Raw genomic sequence first — 11,926 nt, forward strand, 5'->3', positions numbered from 1 at the left:
CCAACCTTCATCCACCTACAGCTGAGTCCTCCCTTTCTGTTGTTCCGGCTCAGCTGAGCACAGTGCTCCTGGCAGCTGGCCCAGCTCCTGGCAGCTGGCCTTCAGCTCCTTTTAGATGAGATTCTCTCCTAACCCAATCCAGATCATCCCCCACTCCCTTTTATTGACCTATTTCCCCCCTGCCTGCCCCCCTGCCTTGTATCTTTCGCTTGGTGTGCGCAGTTCCCTTTGCAGAGCAGCTGCAGGGAGCTGTGGGAATATGGTGGAAATGCCCTGCAAGGCAGTGCACGTTTCAGAGAACCAGTGCCTAATTTAGGTTGGGAGGTACCCTTGCAGGTTGACTGGCTCATCCACTGCAAGGCTGGGATAATTCAGGCAGCTCAGGGCCTTGTTTTGTTGAGTGCCAAATGTCTCCGAGGGTGGAGATCCCTCTGCCTCTGGTCCTGGCCTAGGACTTGGCCTCTCACAAGGAAGAATCCTTATGTGTTAAACTAATTCTGCATTTAGAATAAATGGGCTGTGCTAAGAACACTGTAAGAACACTAAGTTTTAATTCCAACGGAGTTTTTCTCCTACCCCCTTTCAAAACGTGTGCTTGCTGATTTAACTGGTTGCTTATTCCATCTGTCCACTGTGGTGAAGAGGCTGGGGCACTTGATTATTTTTGTCCCCTGTGGCTAAGGGCTGTAGGCCAGGCTAGGACAATGCAAGGAGAGAGCCAGGAGGGAATGGAATCTGTTGTCCCTTTCAGCACACATGCTTCCCACTGTTCACTTGAAGCTGTGTGTGTGCTAGGAGAGGAAGAAATACAAACTTGTAGCATAATTTAGGTTGGAAGGTACCTGTGGAGGTATCTGCGCTCATCTGCCTCCAGTGAAATATATTTGCTGAATTGTTTCTCTGAGTGTGCACAGTGAAGTGGGTGCTCTGCCAGCCTGAAAGGCTCTGTGGTCTCTGTGTCCCACTGTGTGTGATGCAAACAGGAGGGGAAAACTGCAGTAGAGTGGGCAAGATGACAGCGAGTCACTCTGCTCACTGCGGCCTTTTGATTACACAGCGGTGTTTATTTAAATACCATATCATTATTATTTATGTATGAAAACCACTCAGTTCAGGATTAATGCCAGTTCTCTAATGTTCATGCTATACTGGTCTTGCTCTGTGCACCGTGTTGTGTTTCTAGAAAATCACTGCATTTAAAAGAGATTAGAACCAGCAATGAGAAATGGCCACTTGTTAATTGCTAAGTGGTAGGTAGGTTGGAAAGTGTGGTGCTGGGCTTTGGGTGGGCAAAAAAGGGTGTTTGTGAGTCACAAGCTGGTTTTAGAGGGAGGTCAGTGGCTTTTGATACTGCAGTTACTTAGCTGGTTGGTCTGGATCCAGATCTCATTAAGATTTAATTCATGGCTTGTTCTTAAGGAATCTGGATCTCACAGTAGTCTCAGCAAAAATCTTAATGGGAGGTGACTCAAACTTGTGACTGCAGTCTGTGTACCTGGCTTGAGATCCTGTGTCCCTGGGCAGCGCTCTGTGTCCTCCGAGTGTCAGGTCCTGAATGACCAGTGTGGGCACAAGATGTGACCCTTGAGCCCTCATGAGGCACTTTGGGGATTCATCCCACGTGGGGCTTGGGGCCATCAGTCACAGCTGGGAGGAGGACTCTCTGCTCGCCTTGCTGGCATGGACTGGGAGGGATGAGCCAGATTCCCTCCTGACTCTGATGTCTCCCCTCTCCCAGGCCTGAGAACAAGCGTGGGACGATGTCGGAGGCACGACACGACAGCACAAGCAGTTTACAGCGGAAGAAGCCACCATGGTTAAAACTGGACATCCCGGTGCCGGTGCCCATGTCCGTGCCAGAAGAGCCCCCCCAGCCCGTGCAGGTACAGGTGCTGGGGAGAAGGGAGGGTCTGTGGAGCTGGGGAGGGATGTGCTGGGAGCATCCCTGTGCCTGGGGTCCCCATCAGTCCTGGCTGAAGGAAAAGCAGCCTGTGATGGCAGGTCATGAGGCCACATAAGAAGGGGCAGAGCCTTTGAGTAAATTTATGATCAGTAATTAACTCGCCTTGAAGGGGATGTGGGAGGGATGAGGGTGGGTGGCTGATGTGCTCGTATCAGTGGATGTGACTGTTTGGATGTGGGCATTGTGAAAAGTGTCTTGGCTGGGATATGAGAGTGAGGTATTCAAACAAGCATTTCTTAAGGAGGACTGAAGATCTCCCAGACAAACATGAGGGCCTGGAAGTGCTGGAGCTTGTGCTGAAACGAGCAGCGTATGAATCTGACTTATGAATAGCCAAGATAATGGCAGACTTTCATCAGTAACAGCAAAGAACAGTTACTGGCAACACAAAGCTGTTAGCAGCATGAGGAACATAAGAGAACCATGTGGGATGAGAAATACATAGCACTGAGGAGTGCTGAAGTAGAGATGAGGTGATAGGTTAATAGGAACTGTGCAAAGCATGAGAGTAAAACATCCTTGTTTGTGCTGGGAATAGGAGGAATATCAGGAATACCTGCTACAAGGTATTAAAAACTGCTGTAGGGGTGAGGCCTGGGTATGAATGCTGGCTTGCTTGTGTGGCCTTGCTGCCACAGAAGCAGAGGTTTTGTGCACTGAAGGCAGAACCAGAGGGTTCTTGCTGCCCAGCTTCACGGGCAGGTACAGGGCCTGGGTTCAGTCACTTATGTGAAAAAAAGTCATCAGAAAAATGGAGGGTTATACAGTTTCCCTAGAGGCTGAGGACAAGCTTAAGAGGGAACTTCTGTTGCACTTGGGACAGCAAGAACTGCTCTCTTCAGCATTCCATGATGCAGGGACTCAAATGCACTTCACTTATGTGACAGCTCCTGGCAGGTAAATCTTGGTTCTGGTCTTCCCTTGGAAGGAAAGAGTTTGGGGGTCAGTCTGTAGGGATTAGAAGTGGAGTTCAGGGTTTTACCAGTGCAGGTTGAAACCTTCTGAATCAATTATTTAAGGCTTTGATGGATCTTTCCTTATCTGAAATCTCTAAATCCAGCTGGGTACCTGGAGACACACTCTGTGCTTATGATGGAAGCTGGTGGAGGTGATGTTCTCTGGGGGTCTCGTGTGCACAGCCCAGGCTGTCAGGATAAGAATGCATTGTGTGCTCCTCTGGCTTACAACCTGAGTATCTGTGCACTGTTTTTACATAAAAGATATCAAAACTGTTGATAGTGTAAGTGGAAATCATTAGCTTTCTGGGCAAGAGAGACTAAAGTAGTCTCAAGGCAGAGACAGTGTCTGACCAGAGGATCAATCAGAGCTTCACTTGCCAGAGGGGCAGTCTGCTCAGCCTGCCCTGTACAAATGGGAGATGGTGTCTCTGCTGAGCTGATAAAGATGTAATGCAGAGCAGCCCTGGGGAGGCAGTTCTAGCAGCTGAGAACAGCCTGGTGAGTGGTGTCACATTTGGTAGGTGATGTTTAGCCAAGACATGTGAGTGTGCCCAGGCAATTAGGCTATGAACAAAGCCTTTCCCAGCTTGCTTAGGCTGCACCAGGCAGCAACTACAGATCCACCCACAGCTCTCACAGGCTTTTAGTGCAGATCCGGAGCCACTTAAAAAGCAAATCCCACTGACTGTGCTTCTCTTGACCTTGTGGAGTGGTCTAGGAGAGTGTGATCTGGCTAGGCAACAGCCAGGAGGGTATGTTGCCGGAGCTCATGCAGTACATGTTGAATTGCTAACTGTTCCCCAGCCTGGCTGGCCTTGTGGAGCCTCACTCCCAGAACACTGACCCCCTCCTGCTTCCCTCGGCAGGCGACGCGGCGCCAGGCGTTCCTGCGGAGCGTGAGCATGCCGGCCGACAACAGCCGCGTGCCGTCCCTGCCCCACGACCCTGCCCGGAGACCGGTGCTACAACGACAGACCTCAATCACCCAGACCATCAAGAGGTGAGGCACGGAGCTCATGGAACCTGCTGCAGTGCGTTCTGCCAGCCAGTGCCATCCCGCAGCTGTGGATTTATACTGCTCTGCTCATCCCATTGCCTGTCACAGCAGGATTAGGTTGACTCCCTCATTACCTCACGAGGTTGTGGAAGGGTGGGTGCAGATTGGTCCCCGATGTAGAAGCCCAGTGGTGCTGTATAGCTTGTCTGTAGCACGTGAGGAGACAAGTCCTGGCAGGAAGATGCTGGTGACCAGGGCAATGAATGGTGTTTGCCACTTACAGACAGATTTTGGCTGCCCCCATGCCCCAGGGAGGGCTGTTTCTCAGTAACAGGATGTCTCAGGCCCCGATGTTTTGCTGTGACTGTAGATGGGGTGGTGCTGGGCGTGCTTTGGTGCAGTGTCTGAGAGTGCATGGTTGCTGGGGGAGGCAGAAGCCCATTGGAGCAGTGCAGGGCTCTTAGCAGCTTGGCTCCTAGCACTGGCTCATTGGCAGGTCCTTGAGATGGCTCTGAGGGGTGGTGGAGAGCAGGGAGAAGCTGTTCTGGGCCTGTGTCCCACTCCTACAAAGGGTTGTCATTAGGAGTCTCTTGAGACATGGCCACACAGAGCTGGGTGCTCTTTCCCTCGCCACGGCAAAGGCTTATCACAGTTTGCCCAGAGGGAGTGGCTCTCCCAGCTGCTCTCCTGAGATGACTCTCTTCTGTCTCTGGCAGTGTGTCAGGCCTGCCTGGATCCCAGGAGCATCCCTGGAGCTCCACGGGTCAGGGGTACTTTCAGCCAGCCAGGCTTCGCCCACTCACAAAGGAGCAGCTTTCCAGCTCTGGGAGATCTCCCACACACTGTTTTCCTTTGCCTCAGATGTTCCCCAGCTGCCTTGGTGGTGAAGCTCTCCTTCAGCAGTCCACTCTGATCCTGCTTCTTGTGAGGTTGGGAGGGCTGAGCCCGTGAAACAGCGTCTGCTCTTTTCAGGGCTGTGGGCAGCCTCTGGGCCTGCTGAGGCTGTCCTTGCACACCTACACTGTCTCTTCCCTTGCCTCCCTGCCTTTGACGTGTTCCTTGCCAGGACAATTAGGCAAGAGCACGTCAAGGATGAGGGGATATCCTGGGAGGGTGCTGTGGAAGCCCTGATAAGAAGCATTGGGTAGAAGGGCCAGGGACCTTCCCCAGCAGTCCTCACAACATGCAGTTTGTATGCAGGGGAGTGAGGAACTGTGAACCGCTTCGGTGCTGGTGTGACAAATTTACTTTGGGAAGGACTTTACAAGGAGCAGAACTGCAGGAGATGCACACATGACACAACACTAGCAATAAAAGCATGAAATGAGTGGATCAGAAACAAGGCCAGGGAACTGGAAAGTACCAAGGCCTAAGCCCCTGTTTTCTGTTTAGCAGAGCTAGGGATGCAGTGGAGAATGCAGACCATACATCCCTAAATGTGTCTTGGGATTTGTTTTGTGAGTCCAGGAAGGACTGCCAAGTTTCCTGCTTAACACAGCCCTCAGAATGCACAGAATGTGAAAGTGCATCAGGACTCCATACCATCTTCCCTGGAGGACACAGATCAAGTGTGAACATGAAGTCAAGCCTGTGTAGTCCAGAACATGGCATGGGAGTGATTCATATGAAAGCATTTAACACCATTTCCAGTCTCCCAGGGTGTCTGAGATGTCCATGCAAGGCTGCAGATGTGGCACAGATAGACTTGTGCACTAGGCAAGATCCTGTCAGGGCATCAGTCACCTGTCCCTAAGCAGATCATATCTCAGCCTGCTGACACCTCCATGGTTTCACACTGGTGTCCAAAGCCAGCAGTGGAATCTGTAGCTGAGTGTCTGGGCTGAAGAAGGCAGGTCTTAGAGGGGGAGCTGAGGGGGATTGCAGTACTCCTGGTACCTTCAAGAGCAATGGGAGGCACACGTCAAGAAGAGCAGGTGCACCAAGAGGATTCAGCAGCCTCCTGGGTTCAAAGATGCTGCTGTGTGGCTTGAGCTTGGTTGTTTCTCTTAGACTGTGCTCTCAGCTGGAGGCCACTGTCACATACAGTGGGGCACGACTGCTGCCCATGGGGCTATGGAAGGAGATGCAGTGGCTGCTCCCCTCCACAGCCCTGGAGGTTCCTTCCCCTCAGCTCTCTTTTCTTTGCAGCAGACAGGTTCGGTTTCAGAGGAGTCAGACCCTGCCCGCTCGTGGGCACCGGGGGGGCAGGAGCTCCCTGAGAAAGCGGCAGTCCCTGCCCCGATCGTTTTTCAGGTACTGGTAGCACTGAGTGTGAAACCCACCCCTGCATGTGTGTGCCAGGGCTGTTGTGAACTGCGCAGAGTCTGGCTGTTGCTGAGATCACATTGCCTTCCCAGGACTGTCCAAGAGGCCTACAGACAGGCGGAGTGAGAAAGTTCATGTGTGCCTCTAACAAAAAACAATTGTCACTCCTACTAAATGCGTAGGCAGCTGTCAATAAGTAGCATGGACTAACAAGCTGTCCACCCGCCAGCCTCACTCCCTCCTGCCTTTCCTAACAAGCTGTCAACCTCCTGGTGTTCACCATAGCTGGAATATCTCTCTAGGGCAGCCTTAGCCCAGCCTGCCTTTGCTGGCAGCAGTGCAGCATATGTTGGCCCCAAAGCCTTCTTGGGGCAGGAGGGGGAGGAGAGGAAGCAGCACCAAACGGACATTGTCACGTTAGTCCAGAGGGGCTCAGAGCTGGTGAATGGAATAGAGCATCTACTCTTTCCCTGTTGACATCATGGCTTTTTTCTAATGCAAATATGACTCTTCTTTTTGAGATGGAGGTCTTTGTTTACTTAGCACCAAGGAGATGAGCCACTCCAGAAGTCCAGGGCACAATGGCCCATTGACCATCACCCCGAGTCTGGAGCCCAGGAAACTTGTAAATCGAACAGACTGTGTGACTTTGTGCATGGCAGGGACTGGACCTAATGCCCTGTATTCCTGTCCTACCATCCTCACTGCTGCCCTTGGCCAGCTGCCACTCTGGCACTGTGGCCACCTTTGGGGCTGCTTGTGTTTGGCCTTGGGCTTTCAGGGCTGGTTGGCTCATCATGACAGAAGAGTGACAGCTGACTCTGATGTTGGTTGTTAGAGTGCCCTGGGGACTCCATAGGACGTGATGGGGTTCCCCAGCTGAACAGAGGCATTTAGCATCTTCCCAGGGTAGTCCAGATGCCCTAAACTCTGTAGTGGACTATTTTGGCTATGATCAGGGAGAAGGACAGCTCTTCACCCTGGCCCTGGACCAGTAGTGGTCTTGGGCAGTTCTGGAGTGTTCCTCACAGTGCCAACAGCTGTGGTGGTGATTGTCCTTCCAGACTAGTGGGAGCCCAGTTTTGGAGGGCTCTGAGGCTGCTGGTGGTGCAATGGGCCATTCCTCAGCAGGCTCATATGGGCCCAAATGACCTTCAGCCCCTCTGCCTTTGAGGCCTCATGCGTGGGTTTGTCACCCAAGGTCACCTTGCTGTTGAAATACTGGTTACAGCCATCTGTGGGAGCCCTCTGAGTTGTCGGACTGTTCTGTGGTGTGCGTTGTGCCAGAGCAACTGGCAACATGACCTCTGTGCCCTGGGCTTGGTGAGTCTGTCAGGGCAGGGGCTGGCCCTGGGCCCTTTGCTCTGGATGGAGAGGAAGATTGCTTCAAGGAGATGTGGGTCTGCGGGAGCAGAGAGGTGCCCCAAGACTTGCACACAGCCACATCTCCAAAGGCTGGCACATTGATTTGCTGGTGGCATTTGGGTCAGTGAGGTCAGGTGAATTCCAGCAATGGCCCTCATGACCTCTGAAGGGTCTGTTCTGTAACACTGTGAGAACAGGGAGGGCTGAGGAAAATGCGTGGTGGTTGCATATGGAAGGTTTTAACCCGCAAGGCTGTGGATTTCAAATGCACCTTTTGGCATGGTGGCAGAGCACCTTCACCTGTTGGTTGATGGGGTTTTTGCTTGGTAGGGTGCAAAATCACAGGCCTGGTCTCCTGTCTCCAGTGCACTGTCTCCAGTTCCCCTGTGTGGCCTAATTCTAGATTTATCCCAGCCTTTACTCCAGTGTGTATTTTAGTGCTCACTTCATGATCTGTGAGGTCTTGCTTCTCAGCAGCTGGAGATCCTGCCCCTGAGCAGGGGGGCTGAGGCCAGGGGTTTGGGTTTGGCTTGGAAGGACTTCCAGGTCTCAACACCTGGGCCAGACAGCTGTAGGCTGAGGCAGCTTGTCACCTCCTGAGGATGGATTAACCATGGTGGGAAAGGCTTGGCAGGGCTGCCACGACCCCTGTAAGTTTAGGGCACCAGCTGTCTTGCAGGATTTAAAATAGGCTTTTAGTCTGACTTATCCTGATCCCTCCCTGCTGTCCTTGGGATTTTGCTTCTGATCCACTGCTCTTCTGTGACAGCAGCCACTTGGCAGCAAACCTGCCTCATGGCTGCAACCTTGTGCTCCTGCTTCTGCAACCAGCAGCTTAGAACTGTGTCCACCTTTGCAGAGATCAGAACTGCAGCAAGTTTTGCTGTTAATGCTACCCTTGAGGAGGTTAGAAATCCTGCAGCATGAGATGGAGAAGTTAGGGAGATTCTGGGAGTATGGAGAGGAGGCTGTGAGAGAAGGGTGATTCCTGGTGGCTTTTGGGAGAAGTTACAGAGCTATGAAACAGTACAGTCTCACAGTGGGGACCTAGGGCTGGCCTGAAGACGGTAAGTGTTTGAAATAGGTGGTTTTTAAAGCAAAAAACCACCTTTCACCAAGTTACTTCCTGAATTTCTGTACTATTTCTTTTCCTTTATTTTTTAGAAAAACTCAGAACAAGCTGTCCTTTACCCACAGTGGATCTCTCCTGTCAATTTTCTTCTGTCTTAAGAGACAGAATGCTGTTGATGGTCAAACGTTTCTGGCCAGCATCTGTCAGGTTGCTAAAACCAGCTGAGGACAAGCTGCGAGATGCTCCTGGGGAAGAGTTCTCTCTTTGAACTGGGGTGGGCTGGAAGTGACCACCAGGGTTTTGTCTTTTCACGTGCATAGTCCAAGCAAACATCATGCTTCTTAGCACTTGTCTGCTGGCATCTTTCAGAGGCACGGCAGACTGGTTTGGGGTGAGCAAAGACAGCGACGCTACTCAGAAATGGCAGAGGAAGAGCCTCCGCCACTGCAGCCTGCGCTATGGGAAGCTCAAGCCTCAGGTCATCCGGGAGATGGACTTGCCCAGTCAGGACAATATTTCTCTGACAAGCACAGAGACCCCTCCTCCGCTCTATGTGGGACCCTGCCAGCTGGGCATGCAGAAGGTGAGTAACCTGGGACAGAGGCAAGGCCAGCGCTGAGTTCCCTGCTTGGTGTCTTCACCACGTTGGCAGCTGTGACCCGTCTGCGGGCTGAGCTCTGCCTCAACATGGCTGGGCTCTGTGCTCAGATGCTTCTCACGTCTCAGGTACATTTTGGCAACTCTCTCTCCAGCAGCCTCTCTCTGGTCTTGTTGGCTGAGGTCCCTCAGCTGTGCCCATGGCTGGGAGCTGTGTTTGTCATGCTGTGGCAGTGATTAGGGGTGTGCAGCATGTCCAGGAGCTCTCAGCTCAGGGTTTCTGCTGCCATGTTTCAAGGAGAGAGTTGTGTTGTACACAGAGTAGCCAGTATGCTAGACCCAAATGTACAGTAGCAGGGCTGGAATCACTCGGGACACTTGCCTTGCCCCAGCAGAATGCAGGCTGTAGCACAGCTGCTGTCCCCGTAGAAACCCAGTTATGTTTTAGGACTTTGAGAAGTGTCTCTAGCATCAGTGGTGCTACAGCTCTGCTCATGGGTCCTCAGATGTCGTTTTGAGTGCCTGCAAAGGCCACCTGGGTTTGGTGCTACCTCCTGCTTGTTACCTTTAAGTGTGACCCCAGGGGGCAGAGCCCAGTCGAGCACATCCAGTGACCAGAACTAACCACAATATCCAGCTCTTCCCATTGTTTCACTCAGCGACAGTAATTGGTGTGGTTGATGACTGTGCTTTGGTGAGCACCACTGGGTGAGTGGGAAAATAATTCCTTCCAAAGCAGGTCAGTCTGTGACCTGCAGCCTGGTGGCATCACTAAAGCAGAGGAGAATGTAGTGCATTTTTAAATCACATTTCACCTTGTTGTCCTCTTTTCTGTTAAATGTCTTGCACCTAGCCTTTGGTCACAGGAGACTTAGAAATACTGTTGAGCTCTATGTGGGCTACATTAAATCAGAACGTGATGTCAATAGGTGTGAGCCCATCAACCTTCCTGTTGAGTGTGCAACTGTGGATTAAAAAAGCTCGTAAAACATTGGGATAAAGCATAGAGGTCTTATGGAAACCACAGCTGTGATGATGTAAGGACAGAGGCAAGGTTTGTAGCTGAAGGCAATATTTTCATTACGTTGATTTGTATGTTTGGAATAAGTGAGAACATTGGCCTGAGGAGTCCCAACGAAGGGCTTGAAGCTCCTGGAAGCTTGCCTGCTTTATCCAGCTGTTAAACTTAATTAATGGAAGCAGATGTAAATATACAGTAACATTTCAACAGGATAACAGGATACTGCTTAAGTCCTGGGCTGTCCAGTATCAGGAAGGAAACTAGCTGAAGAAGGAACATTTCTGTTTTCAGGGATTTCTGAAACTCCTGTTTAGACAGCATATTCTCTGACTGTTAAGCTTGTTGGCATGGGAGAGAATGAAACCAAGAGCTTAGGAAGGGCTGGAGGAGGTTTGGAGTCTTACGTGAAATACTGGAACAGACTGCTTGACAATAGTCAATACTATCAAAAGAGAAAAAAACCCAGTAGGCTATTCCTTATCTCCCTATTGTACAATTGCTTGTTGGTCCCTCCAGCCTGGTTCTTGGTCAATCCCAGGAGCCAGGCCCCTGTCACGGTCTCATGAGGAGAGAGGAAACTTGGTAGGGAAGGGTTTGGGGGTGGATGGACTGATGGGCTGCTCCTCTTGGCAGATCATAGACCCCCTGGCCCGCGGGCGAGCATTCCGGATGGCCGAGGACACCGACGGCTGCAGCATCCCCCACACGCCCATCACGCCGGGGGCCACGTCCCTCTGCTCCTTCACCAGCTCCCGCTCGGGCTTCAACCGCCTCCCGCGGCGCCGCAAGCGCGAGTCCGTGGCCAAAATGAGCTTCCGAGCGGCCGCCGCGCTGGTGAAGGTACTGCCTGTGGGAGGGCAGGGACCGGGGTGGAGGTGCTGCCCTGGGGGAAGGGTGGAAGGGAAGGAGCTGCTGAGCAGAGAGGATGGGGACAGCCTCAGTGGGGGGAGGAAATGAAGTTGCCTCAGTGAATGTTGTGTTTCAGCCATATGTACAGGAGGCAGGATTGGCAAGAAGCAGGGATGGTGGTTCAGTTTTGGTACAGGTTTTGGTTTTTCTTCGTTGGCCTGGGGACTTTGATTCCCACAGCCAGCAGGCTCAGAGCATTCTAGCAGGCCTGTTTCAGCCTGTCTGGACCTTTGGGTGGTCAATCTGCACCTGGTAGGCAGTCATGGAAGAGCAGAAATACCTGAGGCTCTTGCTATACAAGTCTCTTCATCCTGCCTTGTGCCTGCTTTCCTGGGCTCAGTGACCTTTTTTGCTGTGTCCAGTACCAGCCATCGCTGTGGTTTGGTCAGACACATTGTACAATATGTGGTAGAGGAGCACATGGCAAGCTTGGAGGTGGGTGCTGTGGGTTGAGAAGTGGGGTGACAGTTGTGTGTCTCACCAGAAAGGTGTCACACATCATGTCTGCTGTGCTTCATCCACAAGCACGAACCAGGCTCAGCACCTGGGCTCCCTGTGCACTGGCTGGGGTGGGTTTGTGAGCTGGGGGTTCGGGTTTCTGGCAGTGCCTCCATGGCCCTTTCCCTGGCTGCAGGGCCGCTCTGTGAAGGACAGCACCCTGAGGAGGGCCCAGCGGCGCAGCTTCACCCCCGCCAGCTTCCTGGAGGAGGACACGGTGGATTTCCCAGATGAGCTCGACACTTCGTTCTTTGCTCGGGTGAGGGACAGGTCTGGCATG

The 11,926-nt window shown here is 52.2% G+C and overlaps 1 protein-coding gene across 6 annotated transcripts in view; it reads left to right on the forward strand.

Moving 5' to 3' along the window:
- The window catches only part of RHBDF1 (rhomboid 5 homolog 1), a 34,830-nt gene that overhangs the window by 12,831 nt on the left and 10,073 nt on the right, over window positions 1-11,926 (forward strand). For 4 of the 6 annotated variants that reach the window (XM_069029631.1, XM_069029636.1, XM_069029633.1 and 1 more), the window contains exons 2-7: window positions 1,739-1,883; window positions 3,789-3,922; window positions 6,068-6,172; window positions 8,991-9,204; window positions 10,873-11,079; window positions 11,783-11,905. In XM_069029631.1, coding sequence (XP_068885732.1) covers window positions 1,761-1,883; window positions 3,789-3,922; window positions 6,068-6,172; window positions 8,991-9,204; window positions 10,873-11,079; window positions 11,783-11,905 — 906 coding nt within the window. In that variant the 5' untranslated portion in view covers window positions 1,739-1,760. The remainder of the gene's footprint in view (window positions 1-1,738; window positions 1,884-3,788; window positions 3,923-6,067; window positions 6,173-8,990; window positions 9,205-10,872; window positions 11,080-11,782; window positions 11,906-11,926) is intronic. The other 2 variants (XM_069029634.1, XM_069029635.1) reach the window with 2 other exon arrangements.

This window comes from Aphelocoma coerulescens, chromosome 14, assembly GCF_041296385.1.
Source record: "Aphelocoma coerulescens isolate FSJ_1873_10779 chromosome 14, UR_Acoe_1.0, whole genome shotgun sequence".
Classification (NCBI taxonomy): Eukaryota; Metazoa; Chordata; class Aves; order Passeriformes; family Corvidae; genus Aphelocoma; species Aphelocoma coerulescens.